General features: G+C 42.6%; 2 protein-coding genes across 2 annotated transcripts in view; one reads left to right on the forward strand and one right to left on the reverse strand.

Annotated features, from left to right (window-relative positions):
- Nucleotides 1–8,827, reverse strand: part of LOC106884685 (basic proline-rich protein-like) — a 76,147-nt gene extending 67,320 nt beyond the window's left edge. The window contains exons 1-4 of the mRNA XM_014936209.1: nt 8,717–8,827; nt 6,294–6,394; nt 2,940–3,673; nt 2,305–2,458 (exon numbers count right to left, since the gene is read on the reverse strand). Coding sequence (XP_014791695.1) covers nt 2,305–2,458; nt 2,940–3,673; nt 6,294–6,394; nt 8,717–8,827 — 1,100 coding nt within the window. The remainder of the gene's footprint in view (nt 1–2,304; nt 2,459–2,939; nt 3,674–6,293; nt 6,395–8,716) is intronic.
- On the forward strand, nt 3,008–17,534 carry LITAF (lipopolysaccharide-induced TNF factor). The gene is made up of 6 exons (XM_014936675.1): nt 3,008–3,213; nt 12,304–12,386; nt 14,845–14,941; nt 15,049–15,231; nt 15,626–15,782; nt 16,102–17,534. Exons 4-6 carry the CDS (start codon nt 15,054–15,056, stop codon nt 16,208–16,210), a joined length of 444 nt encoding a protein of 147 aa, XP_014792161.1. The 5' UTR covers nt 3,008–3,213; nt 12,304–12,386; nt 14,845–14,941; nt 15,049–15,053; the 3' UTR covers nt 16,211–17,534.
- Nucleotides 17,535–18,397: the final 863 nt, after the last annotated feature.

An 18,397-nucleotide genomic window follows, 5' to 3' on the forward strand; every position in this document is an offset into this window, starting at 1 on the left:
TTTGCATTCAGAACCTCAGGCAGAATAGCTGTAATTATTCTTCGGAGTGCTAACAAGGGTGCTGTGGTATTTTAGTACAGATATGCAAAATTTCTGTTTTCATGCTCCGGTCTGCTGTCGAGGAGCTGCTCAGGTAACTGCATCTCATCTGGGCAAACTGTGTGCCTGGCTCACGACAGTTGAGTGTTATTGACGTCTCAGCAATGGGAACCTGCACTTTACACTGAAACGTAGGATGCATGTCACGCTTTGAGGCATGAAGTGTGAACCTCAAAGCTCACATCACATGGTGCCTTGGCTAGTCAGAGAGAGATCTCCCTTGAAGATTAGCTGCTGTTAGCTGGAGAGGTGGCAGAACGTCTTCATTTGGACCTTGGACCTGTAGAAGATAATATTGATTTACACTTGTGGTACTGGTAGTCTTTTTTTTCTTTTTGCTTCTTAACCACATCAAGCTTTACTGTTTCTCTTTTAAAATATTTATATTGTGAAAGCAAACCTATGAGTGGCTTAAATTTTATCTGTTACTGTAGGTCAGGAAATTGACTGGCAATTGCAATACCAAAATGACTGGCTGTATTTTGCTTGCACTGCTCAAATTGTGTTGGAGTTCTTGTTCTGTTTGCTTTGCAACTTGAATCAAAGTTCATTGCAACAGTGGGGGGAAAAAACAAACGTTCTTTCAGATTATATGACTTAATATATCTGCCTTGCTTTCTCTGCCTGTCTATGTGTATACATTGACTACTGGTTTGAAACTATTCTAGCACAACTCTCCTTAAGTATCTACTATTATCGACACAATCAAAACTCACAGAAATTCTTTTCTAGCCTCAGTGAATCGGTATATGCAAAATGACTGAAAAAAAAAATAATTGTATGTGTGCAAGTCCTACTATTTCCAGGCAGGAGACAAATAAGTTGACATTAAGGGATACTTATTGAGGGCATATTACAGTATGTAAAATATGGCTAATAGGCTTTTAAACGTACAGCAGCTTCTAAACGTCATTTAGCTTCTTCGGTGGAAACTTCACTGTTGTAAAAGCAAGAGCTAATAAATCTGGCGTGCGTTCATTTTTGGGGCTAAACTGACATCTGCTGGTGTTGTGTAATACAATACGCGCGATGAGTGCGATGACACAAGGCAGGCAATATTCCGTGTACATTTCCATTTGGGTGACGCTGTGGGCAGCCCCGCTGGTGACTCAGCAGGGTGGGGACACACGTAAGAGCCAAACACAGCGGGTGGGGCTGCCTGGCACCTCCTGGCACCGGGCAGGGGACAGCATTCTGCATCTGGAACGACTTCCCGCTTCTGAAATGGACATCTGGCCTTTTTTCTTCTATTACGTTTTTTTGGTTTTTTTTTAAACAAATTATAATCTACAGAACAAAAATATTCTAATCGGTACACAGCTCACGGGGAGGGGGGCAGAGATTAATAAAGATTTATCTTGATTTCCAGCATGCAGTGAGCAGGTGCTGCCCGTGTGCCCACCCGTCACTTGGTCTATGGCAGGAAGAGAACTCCTGTGGTTGCTCCAGGGAAGCTGAGTGGGTTTGCCCAGCCCAGCTGCAGCTCAGGGATGCTGTGGTGGCCTGGCCAGCCACAGACTGGCTAAAGCTGATGCTTCTTTAACCCAGTGCCAGCCAGCAAAGGACTGGAGAGGGAGGAACTGGTGAATGGTGAGGTAGGCAGGAAGGAGGCGAGGTAGTGAGAGGAAATATGCTCATGCGCTGGTAAATGGACACTGAGTGCCTGCTGTATTTGGACATCTGGTGGAAACAGTGGTAGGGCAGAAGGGAGCAATGTTTCTGGGGTCCCCAAGGAGGAGTAAAAGCTGTAGCATGAGCCAGCCTTTGAGTAGATGTAAGCAAATCACACAGGAGAGCTTTGCACTTGGAATAAGAAGGCTTCCAGCTGAAGGTCATGTCTTATTTCACCCTGGGAGATGTGTTCAGTCGTGGCTTCTCTCTCCTGTGGTTTCTAAGCTGCTCATAGACAGCTGGGGAAGGGGATTTAGTTGCAAAGAGAACAATTATTCCAATTTTTGTTAAGCCGGGGCACCAAAGCCAAAATTACTGCTCCTGAGAAAAAGATCATAATATATATGTGGTTTCTTGGTAATGATGAAAATGTATTCACCTCCAAGTCTAGCTCTGCTCTCAGGTTCAAATGCTAACTCACAGGAAGGGCTGAATGCTGCTCAATGAACCCCCTTCTTCTCCCCAGATCAGGGGATTGGCAGCATTCATGCTGCCAGAGCCCTCGTACCCCACACCTGGTGAAAAGCCCTGTACCTGAGTACCTGTACCTGCAGGCGGTTCAGTAGATTGCTGTGACTGCAGAGCTCTCCGTTGGGCTTATTGCCATTTGGAGTAAGAGCCCCTTTTGTCCTATGAAACCTGAATCCTGGCTCTGGGATGGGTTTGAATTGAAGCTTTATACATGTTCCTTAGGACGAGGTCCAAGAGAGGATTTAAACACAAAAATAGGTCTTTAACGGATTTTAGATGCTTTCAGCCAAAAGGCCTAACGTGCAATCCCTGCTGAGCCCTCAGGGGTTATTGACTCCCTTCAGTCTAAAGTAGATTAAAGCACTTAAATACTAGCTCTGGCTAACTGGTTCACCTAAACTATAGAGGGTGAAGCAATCCTAGTTGAATTCCTTTCAGGGATTTGGCCAGTAACTCACTTTTTGTCTTTGAGCTGTTGCGTTGGATAGAGGAAGCAGCGACTCTAATACTCTGTATTTTCAGAAGACTGAATCCAATTTAATTGCCTGTAAAGGCACTAGTTAAAATCACTGCATCTGTTAAAGGTTCCTTTGATCATTTTACATTTCCTCGCGTGCGGTGTTGTCTGAAATAACTCATCTTGGTAACGTAAGGAGTTTGGTAGAATTGAGGGGGAGGGTGTTTTCCTCCAGCGCTACGAAACGTGGAGTGCGGTGACGCCGGTGCCGGGGAGTGGCAGAGCAGTTGTGGGTCGCTGAGTAAAGCCTCTCGGCAGGAGCGGCGGAGTTCCCCGACAGCCCGGACGGCCCGTTGCGGGGGCGGGAGGGTCACGCCGCTCCGCGTCGGGCACTTTTGCGCTTCCACCGACTTTTTCTTCCCTCCTCCTTCCCTTCTCCTCCCCTGGCCGCTCCCAGGTGCGGGCAGGCGCCGGCTCCTCTCGCAGTCCGGCCGGGGAGCGGGCGAGTGCCGCCGGTAGGTGCGGGGCAGCGGGGCTGCGGGCAGGGCCTGTCCCGGGCCCGGGGTGGGCGCGGCGGGCTGTCCGCCCCCAGGCCGCCCCCCGCGGGCGGTTCTCGGGGGAAGGGGCGGGGGAAGGTGAGGGTGGGGACGGGACGAGCCGTTGCTCCGCTGCCGGCGGCTGAGCTCTGCCCTGCCCCGCTCCTGTGTCCCGCGGCGCCCGGGCAGGGCCGGACACTCCCGGCCGGGACGGGCTAGGGGGGTCCCCCGGGCGCTGGGGGGAAGCTGGGGCTTGGCGGGACGGTGAGGAGCCGGCCCGGGAGAGGCCGCGGGCGAGGCCGGAGCATGAGGGAAACGAAACCCAACTGTTGCGGGGGCAGCCGGGTCGGGCGGAGCGTCCCTGCCCTCGGGGAACGGGCTGGAGAGCGGCGCGGCGGCCCTTCGGGGCTGAACGGCCCCGGGGAAGGGGTTTGCCGGGCTCGCCAGCAGCCGGTGGAAGGGGTGGTTATTCCGAGAGGGTTATTGTTTGGTGAAAGTAACATAGGAAATCTCTGCTGCTGGGGAGAAGGCACTGCGTAGTGCCGTTTCTCTTTTGTTAGTGTAAAAGTTCAGTGTGACCCGAATGGCATTGGTTGTCTGACTGAAATAATAAGTCTTTTTTGTAACTATTGTCTCACGAACACCTGGGAAATTTACACAACTTTAAGATAATATTTTTTCAGCAGGTTGGTAAACTAGGAAGTTACTGTCCGGAGTTCAGATAACCAAGATGGTGGGTGGCCCAAGCGAGTGCTGTGTTACCGCTCCCTGCTCTGCACTGCAAAAATCCCGAGTGCTCTGAGAAACCTGTATATCCTGCCTGATTGTTTAAAAAAAAGATTAGCCTTCAGCTTGTGTTTCGTTCTAGGTGCTGCTGATGAGCAGCTGTCTTAAACTCTGCTGTGCAGGGAGCCTCTGTAATTACCTGTGGTGTTGGTGAGCAATTTGGGATTTCTAGTGAAGAGGACTGAGTAGGAATTGTTTAAGGTGTTAAATCATATCAATATTTAGCAAGAGATAAAGAGTAAAAGGAGGGCAACAACGTATTTGCTTGGCTAAGCTGGGTTAGCAAAGCTGTATTTGTAAGCAATTCTTTTCAGTTTTGGTTTGGGTTTTTTTTTTTCAATACCAAGCAGAGAGGTGGGTTTTTATCTTCTCTTTCTCTTGTTTCCTGGCAGATCTTCAAGTAGTGCCCAGGATTGTGAGACACATGATTGCACTGGCTTTATGAAGTAATAGTTCAAATAACTCATCAAAGTTGACATTTAAAGCAGAAGGAACATCAGCAAAACTCAGTTGAAAAGCTGAAGTTGTGGTTAAATCCACAAAACTCAGTATTTTGCAGAGATTGCTTTGTAGTATTGATGTCATCTTGTTCTTATTAGGAATGTCTGTTTTGATAGATAAATTAAAGGGATTGATACTTGGTTTTAGTTTTATACCATTCACTGTAGTACTTGGGAAATGTTACCTGTGCTTCAGATCTGAAACTTTAACTTTAAAAAAAGAAAAGGAAGCACAGAAGAGGTGGTTGCCATGCCAGGGATGGCCCCAAGCGCTGCAAAGACCTGAGACTTGTTTGCATCTGCCTTCAGGAAGGGGAAAAAAAAAGGTGAAAAGGCAAAAAAAGGCATAGTAGTCATTTTTAAATTGAACCAGCTGTCCAAAACTAGTCAGTGGTAAGAAATGAAAAATGCAACATCATTTAAAAATAAGTATTGAATGTTAAATATCAAGACTAGAAGTGTTCATGCTGGAAATTCTTATCATTACTGTTTTGAAATCCGTGAAGGTGTGTTGATTTCTTAGAACTTGCTCTTCAGTACAGCAGAGGTGAGGATGGTCTTCGGTCGTGCAGGGTCTGCACAGCTGAAGGAGCTGTGTGTCGTGGTTCGACCCCAGCCAGCAACTAAGCACCACACAGCTGGTCACTCGTTCCCCCCACAGAGGGATGAGGGGAAGAGAGTTGGAAAGGTAAAAGGAGAAATCTCATGGGTAGAGATAAGAACAGTTTAATAATTAAAATTATAATAATTGTAATTAAAAGAAAAATAAGAAAGAAAAAAAAATGAAACCCAAGACAGACAAGTGATGCAGATAAAACAACTGCTCACCACCAACCGACCGATGCCCAGCCAGTCCCCGTGTAGCGGCTCCTCCAACCTTCCTGCAGTTTTTATGGAGGAGCGTGATGTCACAGGGCATGGGATATCCCTGTGGTTGGTCCTGGCTGCTTCTCCTCCCAGCTTTTTTGTGCATCCCCAGCCAAAACCAGCACACCGTGACTGGGGGCACAGCATTCAGCTCTGTAGTTTAGTCACAAGGGGAAACTTCTATTTTTCTAAAGGAAAAAGGAGGTCAGCGGTTTTTAAAAGTATAGATGTGGAGTATTTGATACTACAAATATAATCACAAAAACTTACTGAGTTTAGTCATCTTTGACTGCTGTTGTCTTCCCTCTTCAGTCTGCCAAAGCTGCAGTGTGAGCACGGGAATGGTGCAAGAGATCAGTGCCTGTTCTCAAAGAAGTGATCGCTTTGCACAGTTACTGTTCTGTGTACACACTGCGCCTGGAGCCACGTCTGTCCTTCAGTACCACCACCTCCTGTGTTTGTCTGAGCTACGTGGCTACTGGAAAACTCACACTGGGCTGAGTACATGATTCCCTTTCTAATAAAGCTTTCCGCATTTCTGCTTAGTCTACCGGGAAGACTGTGGGACTACTGAAATGTATAAACATTAGTAGTGTTTACTGATGTATTACCATGCCTCCAGTGCAGCAGATTAGTCTGTGTAACCTGGAAGAGTGAACAAACTTGTGACAAGTTCTTTATAAGAATGTTTACAGACTTCACTGAAATCCCAATGAAAGCTGTGTCCTGTAAGGAGGGCAGTCAGCAGTATTCCAGAGACTTTTCTGCACTCCAGGAAAGCAAAGAGGCTTGTGTCGTTGGGAAGGTTGTGTGCTGGGTCTTAGCGGTACTTTGTGTGGATGGAGTGACTCCATCCACATAATCGGATACTTAAACCTGGAATTCTTTGTGTGTGGCCTTTTGTACCTGCGAAGGTCTCCGTAGGCATCTTTCAGGTGTTGAAAGGGCTTTTTGACTTGAGAGACGTGGTCAGAAAAAGTGTAAGATTGAGAGATGCTACCTGAGGTCTGTTTTAAAACTTTAAAGAATGAGCATAAAAACATGTACAGGAAGTGGCTTGGTTGGAGAAGAGTGGTCATGGATTACAAATAAACTTGTTTATGGTGCTTAGAAATAGCACTTTGAGGTTTGCAGTCTGAAAATGTGCGTCCACAGAGCTTTAATCTTTGTAGCTGAAGGTCTAAGGGAGAGATTTTTGGATGAGAAGTGAGGAAAAGGCTGAATAAATAGCTTACCAGAGCAGGAGCCAATGACAGTTTTAGCTTACTTTTTTTCTTTTTGGTATGTGGACAAGCGTGTAGGTGGCATGTATGATAAGGAACATATGCATTGGCTGCTGACTCAGCAGGGGAATTGGCCTGTGTGGCTATAGAGGCACCGAGGGTGACTGGCTGCATAACCGAGCCCCGCGCTTGCTCAGCTGGTGTGTGGTGGTAGTTGAGTATTCATAGGTACAGTGGGGATGGGAGAAGATGGGTGATCCCAGAGGGCAGCGGTGTTGACGTGGACAGATACAGACATGACTGGTGAGGAGGCAATGTGGGCATTTTAAGACTAGCAGAGGTTTACCAGGCAGGAGGCAGTCATTGAGAATTCTAGCTGAGAAGTTACGGTAGAAGTATATGAGGTAAACATTAGGATATATAAATGCTTAAAGGATGATGTAGCCACAAGAGAAACAGGTTATGAGTTAAGGCTAAAACTTATTACAAAGTTTGGAACCATGATAGACTGGAGTTTCTAGAGCATCTGACAAAAAAGCAATAAAATCAAGCTTGTCTTAAAATGGTCTGAAATTCCTGTGTTCTCAAATAGGTATATTTACATCATGTTTTGTGAAGTAGGAAAAAAAAAAAAAGGTCAGGTCTGCTAATAGAACCCAGCTGCTTTTAGACATCAAAATACTGATCCAGAATCTGGATTCTACTAGGTTTACAACAGCATTTGGGCCAGAATGAGTGTTTAGTAGCCATATAGTTCCTATAGTTGCTGCCAGTCTCTGCACTTAGGATGAATTAGTTCTCCTCTGACCTCAATCAAGCAAGGAAGACAGCCCAGCAATTAAGGCAGTTTTCTGGAGAATTGTCTTCATTGAAGAAATCAGTAAAGCACATGTTTTGTTTACATTATGACATGTATCTTTTGTATCAGTTTTGTTATAACTTAGTATTTAGTGTATGGATAAAAACATAACTGGATCTTTATGATCTTTTTCTAGTACAGTAACCTGACTTCTTTTTTGGGGTTATTACAGAGTAATTTAGTTTGGATAAGGGATCTCCAGAGGTCATTTGGATCACCTGCCTGCTTAGGGACCTACTTAGGTGAGGTTGTTCTAGGCCCATTGACTTCATATTCTGTTACAGCTTTCTGTTCCAAAGTGTGTTTCCTGTTTCTGTTCTTGTTATGGAATTATTTACAGCCAGCTACAGTCCAAAGGGAAATTCTGTGTTACTATCTGATTGTACCTTTTGTTTGCTTCGAGTAAAAACTGTCCAGTCATAGCTTTTGTCTCCTTCCAACTCAGCCGTTCTTCACCCTTGTGTGTGTTGCCTACAGATTCTGCTGGTATTCCCAGGGGTTGCTTCCTGGACTTAAAAGATCAGATACACCAGTAATCTACAGCCAGCACCTTTCTGCTGTGTGTAACAAACGTGCAACAATCCAAGGAAGTCAAACCTCTTTTTTTTTAAAATTATTTTTAAGTGCCTGAGAGTTTCCCCCCCGCCCCAGTTCTCTCCCCACCCAGTGCAGGCTGTGCTGTGCTCTGTGCTTTGAGGCCTGCTTAGGTAATGTCTTTCCAATTGAGGTGCATAGTGTCTTGAAATAAGCTTGGGCGGTGGGGATATGTAAAGGATGTTATAGCCAGGAGAAGGATGGTTGGGAATAGAGCAGCAGGAGTCCAGAGTCTGGCAGGAGTTTCTGAGATGCTGCAAGCTTTCGGGGTTGGATGGCGATAGCAGGGAAACAGTGGCCTTGCTCTTGTGCTCCTGGCCACCGTGCACATCTTCTGGTTTTGTTCTCTGTGTTATCTGCTCTGTTGCTCAGCTGAAGCCCCTCACATGCCACGCTGTTTCTCCAGCCTTCTTCTGGCCACATTTCTCCTGCCAGCATCTCTGTTGTGCTCGCAACACGTGGTGCCTGGCACTCTGTCTTCATCCTGGATAAACGCTAGTGTGTCCCTGCTTGAGATCTGCTATCTTGTACCCAAACCTGAATGACCAAATTTGAATGTCTTGTTTATTTTCATCCAACATATATGCCATTCAATAAGAGTCCCCCCCCAAATGAAAACTGGTAAAAAATCTAAGAAAATAATAACTTCTTACGCTCTCATAAAAAGTATGCTTTCTTGAAGATATTGCCACCTTTTTCATCACTTGGATAGCCAGATACAGGATTACTTCATTTACTTGTCCATGCCTTGTCTTGCATGGCATCTTCGCTAGTGTGTTGTAAAAATTCTCTAGAAAGCAATTGGAGATAATGTGTTCATGTAAATTCACATTCAGCAACATTCCTTACAGTGGAAGATAAAAATCGACTACGTACTTCTTTTCTAAGTCATCGTGGTAAATGTGTGTAACGGAAATGTCCCTTCTCTTCCTGAGAGTGCATATATATTGATTCTGAGTTTTGGAATGATGCTGTATGAAAGTAAAAACAGATGCTCTGAGATATTTGGTCTGGTTTCATGATCTGCTTACGTTCCCTTGCCTTGGTGCTGTTGCCATTTCCCCTTGTTACTCCAGCGTTTATGCTGTTGTGTGGCTGGTGAGACTAAGGCAGTGTTGTGGCTGAAAGCTCACTCCATACTGGTAGGCAGCCAAAGTGGCAGTTTTGGTCTTTATTTTGGTAGAAATAGTCTTAGATTGATTTATAACGTTTGCTATTGCAACGTTCTAAGGATGTAAATTTACTTTGATAAAAGCAGGAAAATTGTGAATCCATACCAAACAATGAAAGTGTTCTTAGATCAAACTTTCATGTAGCTAACTGTGCTTATCTTTTATAAAAATTTCTTATGACAGACATACACTCTGATATCAACTAAAAATTATATTTTCTTTATAGTGAAGTTTGTTTTGGAAAGACTTCAAGCAAATAGAGACATGATTATTTAGTTTCAGGGGAGCTATTTAAAAGCAAGCAGGGTATTTTGGGTCTGTACCTGAATGGCTAAGGAAGATTTCAGATGAGGAAAATTGTTCTTTAAGCAAGTAAGTGTATTTGCTCTTCCATTCTTAGAAAAGAAGTACTTGCTATTCCATTAAAAGCAGGTGGTGGGCTGAGGTTTGGCTGGACAGGGAGGGATGACTACAGTTTCTTCCATCTTCTCCAGCCTCCCAGGAGCAACACTTTGGTGCATAAGTTTCTCCTTGTGTGGCGTGTCAGTGTGGGGACAGTGCAGACCTCTCTTTATTTTCCCTCCTGAGAAGGGACAGAGAGATTATCTACCCACGGTTATCCTTGAGGTGCTGGTGCTGTTACCTGTGCGCTGCTGTGGAATCCATTTCTCCCAGACTCCTGTGCAGGTCAGGAAACAAGCTGGGATTAAAAAAATTGTTGTCTAATGATTCATCTGTAATTGTTGGGTAAGGCATGAATGACTTGACTTACTCTTCCGCTTTTGACTTGTTCCCCCTCCTGTTTTTTTTTCCATTTGTCTTTGGGTAAAAGGTATTTTTCTGCATTCTTAGAATACACATTTGCATCCTGTCTTCAGAAAAAGGCTGCAGTTTTAAACTACATAATGTTCACATACCGGTCTGAGCAATATCAAAAATTCTCATAAGTTGGGGGATGTGTTGTGTGGTGAGAAAATGGTAATAAATATGTGTTCAGTTTTGGGTGTGGCAAGGACAATTTGTAGTTACGGTGATTATCACTAGGTGAAGATGCATGAATGGCATGTGAGCCAGACTCTGAGCCTGACTGGTCTGCATCATGAATGGAGTGTGAGGAGGGAAGGGGAATATGACCACAGCCCTGTAGCTTTGTTTGTTTCTAATTTTGGGAGTATGACACAGATAATGGTGCCCTAATGTTAGTAAATCTGCCCCTTGGAAGAAAGGAATCTGGAATACTTTTACCTTTCTAGAGTAGACAACAGTGTGAGTTAACGTGTGAATGTGTATGATCTGGCAGATGTAGCAGGTATAGGGTGTAGGGGTGTGTGTATATGTATAGATAATATTTAGTGTGTAGCTTCTGGACTGTGATAAACATACGTTCTTTCTTATTTTCCCTGTAATGCCTGTATGCGTCTTGAGTCAGTCTTTCTCACCTACACCAGGTTTTACAGTTTGGTATTTCAATTAGCATTCTGAAGAAATTGCCCAGCTTTTTACAAACCCATGTTGTGGGAGGGTGTACTAAGGAATGCTGTGCAGCTATTTCTAAAAACTATGTAGGTCATAGCCTACATTTTAATTAATTATGTAAACATTATTTGACAGTTGTCTTCTCTGATGAGATATAACCCTCCTAAATCCTTCTGCAGTGTGTTGCTGCCTCTGAGCATACTACTCGTTTCAAGTCAAAGTTTTACTAAATCAAGTAAATCAAGATGATTTTAGTCAGATACAAACCCTGAAGCCCATGATAGAAGGCTGTAAGAATCTTGGCTTTATAATGAATGCTGGGTTAGTAAGCTCTTCAGATAAGCCACCCTAGAAGTTCTAATTCACTTAGTTCACCTTCTCCAATAGCAAGACAAAATGAAAGTTTAGCCAGGTAGTATCCTTTTTTTTTTCAACTACAGCCTGCAAATTCTCTGGCCAAATTAAAATTGGTGGTTTGGGTAGGGAGTAAATGCAGATCCTGATTCTGGTTTTAGATTGCTGCACAGAGTTAGAGTTTAGGAATTAATATGAGGGGGCATGGTGGTGTTTGAATTAGCTGAAACGCAACAATAGTAAATACAACTAGCAAAATGCAAAACTCTGCAAAAACTGCTGCACACTGAGACATTGAGAATTTCAAAAGGCTTCCATTCCCCAAAATTCATGTGGCTTTAGTGCAGTTATAGAAGTGACATAGAGCTGGGCTGCACTCTTTGTTGGAGAGAAGGGGTCTGCGCATCAGTCTGTTGGTAGAGTTTGTGACCTGTCTTCCTGGTCTCTCTGGCTAGCACAAGTAACTAATTTGGTTTCATTTGAATAGAGTGGTTTGTGAATGCTGTGGCTTTTACTAGCGTTTTTCCTGCCTTTATGGCAACTTTCTTCTGTGCGTAGAGCAATAGACCTCTGCAGAAAGGAATGAACTGGAAGGGTGCTTTGTTCCATGCCAACATTGTTCCAGTATGTCCTCATGAAGGAAATGATTTGGGCTGAGAAGAGCGCTCGCAGCTCTAAGTACGTGTCATTCTTTCTCTTGAGCGAATGAACAAAAAAGAAAAATCTGGAGGAGGGAGCCTGGTGCTTTTGCTGCTTTATTAATTCTTCTCTGAAGTCTACTGACTTATCAGCCCAAAGTCAGAGTGCAGCAGGGCACAGTGAGTCAATGTCCACCTTACTGTTGTGCACCTGGAATACAAGAGATTTTTTACGAAGAGCAGAAGAATGACGTGGGATGGGTAGCTGAAGCCATTGGGTGTTATCTGACCACATGCATTTATAAATGACAGCAAATCAGTAGTGAGAGTGTGGGAACAGAAGCTAGAATTGCTCACTTCTTCTATTTAGTGCTGTTTGGATCTGAAACTTCCAGATGTGAATGGAAACTTCTTATGTATCAGCGTAAAAGGCCCAGTCATGCATTTAATGTGCTTGTTGGTCTTTCAATGTTTGCGTATCCTGGTTTGAGATGGCTTTAATGTTGCCTAATAATGGTTTACATATTTGCTACCTCTAGATAACTTTTTGGTGTATTTGACTTCCCTGTTACCTGTCTTATCCTTTGTCTTTTCTTGCAGTCGGGTACCTGTCACCAAGCAGTCTTCCGTTTTGAATTATTTGAGAGCAGCATTCAAGAGTCTGCTTTAAGAAGATAAAACGTGTGAGTTCAGTTTCTACTTCTGTCATCAACTTGCCTTTGTGCCTATTTATCTTTCAGTTAGTAAATTGCTGCAGTTTCTTAAGTAGCTGCGTACAGATTAAGGTGTTAGAAAGTCAAGTCATCCCTATCCTATATGGAGGCTTAAGATTCTGTATCACTTTTTATATGATTTGGGGTTGGTTTGTAATATTAATCTTTTCTCATCCCAAACATGTCTGTATCAGTACTATTTATATAAGAATGTATCTGTAAAACATACTGTGGTTAAAGTTCTAAGCTGCTCTGTACCTATTTGCAGGGAGCAAAGTGCAAATGGAAACTACGGAAAGTCTAGTAGTGCCTTATGGTGATTTCCAGTTAGTTCTAGACCAGTCTTGCAATGATCTCTAGGGGCAGGAGGGTGGTTTGCAAGCAGTTTGTTCAGGATTGGGTCTTACCTTCTTCAGAAGATGTAGTATCTCACATCTGAAACATACAGAAAAGCAGGTTTTTAAAAGGCATTGCATTTATTTTCAAAAGCAAGTATTGAAATAATGGAAAACTAAGTTGGAAGGGATGTGAAGAGGTTCTCTAATTCACATAATGCTGAATGACATATAATTTCTGATATGTAACTGTTCTTAAAACTTTCAGGAGGGAAGGTGTCACAACACTTGCCAATTTATCTAGTGCTTGAATAGGCTTATTAATAGAGGGTAAAACTTATTAGTTTAAAGTTTTCCTTACAGTTTTCCTTCAAGTTTACACTCAGAGGAGTTTGTTTAGTTCTTCTTCATTCTCTGATAAAGTAATCGTTCCAGCTTGAAAGTAAAAGGAATATCCAGGCCACTGTGGGAGAAACTATTGGACACTAGGTCGTTGCACAAGAGCTGTAGGTTGGTTCTGCACTGACTCTTGTTCCTCCGCTGTCTGCTGTGTGTATGTATGGATTTCAGTGTAAAAGAAATTCTTATCTTCCATTTGCTCAGGAGCTAAATTCCCCAAAGGCAATTTTAAGGAGTAGCCAGGTTTTAGGATGAGATTCTTGGGGGTTTTTTTGTGTGGTGTCATCCCTCTCCCCATCTTGTCTTCTGGGCCAGAAAGCCAGTAAGGTCTTCACGGACAATGTTACTCTCTTTGATTCTTCACTCTTCCTTTGTTTGTTCTTCTGTATAGTGACTCTGCATATTGGGCAACAAGTTAAAGCATACTTCCTGGATTGTAAAAATCCACAATGTAGCTTGTGAGGTAAAGGATTGTTCACTGGTTGGCCTAGAGAGTTTAACCAGATCTGAACTTTGATCTTTAATGTTCAGCCTTCAATCAGCTTGTGTCTGCACTTAACCACATTCTTCTTTGGTTTATTTTTGGGAGGAGGTATCATTTTGGTGTCAGGTAGAAAAGGAAGTTGGGCTGTGAACCTTGCAAGTATTTCTCTGAAGCACATGACTACCAAATTAGCTAGGTTGTGTATGTCTAGGTCCTGGTATTACTATGCAATACGGTGGTGTCCCAAGATGTGATATGAGCAGTGATGGGAATAGTTAAGCTTAGGATGGCTGGTGTCTCACACCACAAGACACTGCATATATTCAGCAAGGTGCTGTTTTCAAAGCAACAAGCTTTGAAAGTAATGCTATATTGTTGTGAGTATTTTTATTTCTTAACGTACTTTTTTTTTCTTTTCCCCCTTATCAGTGCAATTTATAGTACTCCTTTTATTCATACTAGTGCTATGATTAATTAAACTTCTATATTACTATAAGAATATAGAATTAATAATCCAAATACAGGTTGCTCCTCCCAGATGGTACTGAGTGATGGTACAGAGAGATCGAACGTGCAACAACAGAGAATGGAGTGTGATTCTTGGGGAGCTGTCGGATGGTCCCTAGGAGGAAGCAAAAAAGGGAGATGCTTAATCAGCGTTCATGCTGTGAGAGCTTGTTCAACAAAGGAATTGGTGGGCAGAGAATCGGAAGTGGGTGGGCAGAGAGAAAGAGAGGAAGTCTGTATTGAAATCACAGTCACTTCTTTCCACTTTGGGAAAAAGTAGTGGTTAGCATTCTTATACTCTGTTAGGAAATAACAAGCGGTGGAGGAAAGTTGCATTCGCAAACTCATTGAAACTTTGTTAAGCAGCAAAATTGGCAATCTTGGACATATTTGAGAGTTGTAGAAGCTTTGAGTTGGACATAGTTAATTGTTTGGGGTTTCTTCTTCCTTCAATGTAACCTTTTTTTAAAATTCCAAATAACAGCAGAGAGATATAGTCTTTTTTTAAATATTTGGGTTTCACCACAAAACAGGCACGTTAGTTAGCAACTACCATGTGGCCTATCATACTGTTTGATTATTTTCTTCCAGGAGAACGAGAGGGATCTAAAATACTATTCTTGGAGAATTGGGAGAAACTGCTAGTATAGCTTAGTATAATAGCTTAGTATACTAATAAAGATGCCTCATGTCCCTTTTGTAGGATTTTTAACTTACAAAGAAGAATTGGTGGTGGCAAAAAGTGTAAAAACTACCCTGTGAGAAGGAAGAGGGAAAGAAGTAACAACAACGAAATCAAGGTTAATACTATCAAAACCAAATACCAGTCAATAAAAAGGTGCATTTTACTCTATTTATCTTGTTGCTTTCTGTCTTTTGTTATAATTTTCTCTATATTATATTTTAGATACAATGTCTGCTCCAAGTGGTGCCCCTATCCCATCTGCACCACCTTCTTATGAGGAAACAGTAGGAATCAATGTGAGCTATCCTCACCCCTATCCTGTCCCAGAACATGGCCAGAAACCTGATGGGAAGGGAATGAACCCTCCCCCATACATGGGACAGCCTGCGGCAGTGAATAACCCCGGTAAGCCTCAAAAACTCTGCCCTACCTCATGTTAAGGAGGTGTCAAGTGGCTGTGTGTGATAGATGCTGTGCAGAAGATGAAAGATTGTGGTTCACAGGTGTTCTCTACCTCCCAGAAAATATTTTCAAAGGGAATGAGGTGAATCAATTCTTCCGAATCCTTCAGTGTGAACTAGTATCAATAACATCATTTGTCTTTCTGCAGTTTCTAACACAACCTTATTCTTAACAGTGTGTTTCTGCATTAGGAGATACTGTGGTGATTTCTCTTTATCATTGTGCATTTCATTGCTCTCAAATATTTCATAGTAATAGCTGGTTCTAGCTCAGAGGAAGTTGATTAACTATCCTTTTTTCCTCATCCATTGAGTAAACAGCATATTTCTCTGCTCAGTTACAGTTCAGACAGTGTTAGTGCAGCAACCAGTAGTATTTTATGACCGCCCGATTCAGATGTGCTGCCCCTCCTGTAACCAGATGATAGTGACACATCTCTCGTATGACTCCGGAGCTTTGACTTGGCTGTCATGTGGTGGCCTCTGCCTGCTGGGGTAGGTTGATTGCAATTTGCACTTTATTTCTGTCTTTTTATATGACCTTTTATAGCTCTAAGGAATAATAAAGCTCTCAAGTTTGTTGCTTCCTTGTTCTGTCTGGGACCTGACCTTTTATGGTTTGAATGGCCTACATCTGCATTTAAGTCTTACATGACCTTAAAGCAGCTCTAGTACACTAGAGTGATGTGCTCCATAGCCATGTGTGTTCTTCCTGTAGCTTCACGGCACCAGTTTTACTGATGGCTTTTGCAGGAAATACATTTTTACCTTGTTGTGTAACACTGTTTGTTTGTTTGTTTGTTTTTCTTTGCAGGTGTATAGCCGGCTGCTGCTTAATTCCCTTCTGTGTTGATGCCCTAAAGGATGTGGATCACACCTGTCCGAAATGTGGAGTTCTTATTGGTTCTTACAAACGCTTATAGGCAGTGTTTGAACGCTGATAATTGATTGATGAAGTTGGTTAGCACCTCTACAAGACCTTTCTGAAGCTTCACGGAGACTTCTGGTTGTTTCTATGCATTCTATCACTGGAAACCAATCAAAAGGAATGATTATTGCTAGATTGTTTGAATAAGAATTTGCTTGAGCAGATTCTGATGTAGGTCTGTAAAAAATACACGTTATCTTTATAGGCCACTCAGTCCAGCACCAGCTGATAGCAACTAAATTTTTCCCCTTTCTGCTTTATGCAAAACAGGTTTGTGATGTTCTTCAGTTGATCTTGTCTCAGTGATGTTGCACACTGGTGTGCTTGCTTACAGTCTGGGCACAGACCAAGAGGAGAATGTCTATGGAGACCCATGTAATAGTCTCATGGTCGATGTTGATGCTTTTGCAACAGCACTGTTTACAAACTGGTAGGAAGCTGCTTGCCTCTGAGACAGGTGCCCCACTCTGACAAAAGAATTGATTTGTTGGAATCTTTTCATGAGCACTAAAATTCACTTTAAAACTTTCTTAGTTGAAAGAGAACCAAACCTAAAGGCTTCTTCCTTCATGGAAGCTGATTTACCAAATGGACAACTCAGGTTATTGTGCATCAATGGTGATTCAATCTAGTACCTGAATTTCCTTGCCAGTTTCAAGTCCAGTCATATCTCTGCTCTGTAGTAAGGATTTTTATACAGGAATTCTTAATTTCAATGGATTTTGGTTGGTTGGATTCTTTTTACTGCTGCTTTATGAGTCTGTGAAGTGTTTTCTCCAGCCCAGTGGAGCCTTGGTTACAGCATTGGAAAACTTCCTTGTATCTTTACATGAGTCAACTGATAACTCATAAACAGAGTTCAGCCTTACCTTAAGGCTTGAATTCCACCTGTAAAACACAGATACGGGACCTGGGCTTTTAGTTGTTGATCTGTTTGTTAATTACTGTTTCTTCATTAAGAAAGTAACATGTTTGTTAAGAAGGTTCTCTCATGATTATTTAGACTTGTACTCTGATATTTTTTTAAATGATTTTTCTAAATGAAAGAGGAGTTTTGTTTTCAGAAACTTAAGATGGATGTGCTTATTTAAGGTGATGATCACAAAAAAATTAGGGAATGAGGCTCTAAAGGTTGAAGTATTTTACCATGTCATAAGCAGCAGACTTGGTCTAAACACCATCTAGATGCTTTTGAATGATACCTGTCTAGAAAAGGCAGACAGGTGATTGAACAAGGCTATGATGCTAACACTGTATTAATCTCTGTAAAAGTAAAAAAGCTAAAATAAATACAAATAAAAATTATTGCATTTACTGTCCTTGCTGAATGTGCCTTCTGTAAGTCTTTGGTATAAGTTAACTTTTCAAAAGTCTTTTCAACACTTCACATTTGTAATCCAGGAGTTATGGATCACAAATACAACCTCTAGGCCTGGTGTTAATTACTTTTTGTAAATTGCTGCTGATTGTGCATCCATCTGCAAGTGGTTTAAAAGCTTCCTTATGCATTTGGAAAAGCTTTCTGATCATGTCTCCCTGCACCATAAGAATTTACATCAGTAGCTGCTAACAGACAAGAGAATGATAGAGGTAAAAAGGTAGTTTTGTAGCTTTCGCGTTGATGCTGTGGTACTATCTTGTGTGTGTCTGCTGCTGCAGCACTCTAACACTTCCTGTGCTCCTGAAGGGCTGGGTGAAGCTCCATGAAATGTTGTTGTGATGCCACAGGCAGTGGTTCTAACCTGCAGAAGTCACGAGCGTTACTGTTGAGGAGTATTTCCCCCCACTGGATTTCACAGCAAATGTAGTTCTTGTCAGTTTATCATCAGAGCAAGACAGGAGGCAGCAGTGAAGCATGCGCTGTTTGCTTGCATGGGGGGGAGGATTTTTAGTTGGTTTAGTACCCATGTCAATCTGGTCTGGATAATCCTGCTGTGTATTCATTTGGTAAGTCTTCAAATTGTTACTCCCATAGGTCCCCTTTTCCCTACAAAGTGATGGTTGGAAAATCTGAGGTGGTGGCACCAGAATGCAGAACACTGCCCAAAAAGATAATTATGTGGGGTTTTCTTTGTTTTGTTTTATGGGCACAGTCCATTGCATGTCTTTAAATTCCGTGTATGGATTGAGAATAGCAGACATAGTGTTGGCAGCCATTCCATCTAATTAAGCATTCTGCAAA

Source organism: Calidris pugnax, unplaced genomic scaffold (assembly GCF_001431845.1).
Source record: "Calidris pugnax isolate Ruff unplaced genomic scaffold, ASM143184v1 scaffold17, whole genome shotgun sequence".
Lineage (NCBI taxonomy): Eukaryota > Metazoa > Chordata > Aves > Charadriiformes > Scolopacidae > Calidris > Calidris pugnax.

Bases quoted from the DNA above. Each gene is read 5' to 3' on its own strand.
- LITAF (XM_014936675.1), top strand. From the start codon at position 15,054: ATGTCTGCTCCAAGTGGTGCCCCTATCCCATCTGCACCACCTTCTTAT. The intron at 15,232-15,625 runs GTAAGCCTCAAA...TTCTCTGCTCAG, and splicing joins TGCGGCAGTGAATAACCCCG to TTACAGTTCAGACAGTGTTA. The intron at 15,783-16,101 runs GTAGGTTGATTG...TTTTCTTTGCAG, and splicing joins GGTGGCCTCTGCCTGCTGGG to GTGTATAGCCGGCTGCTGCT.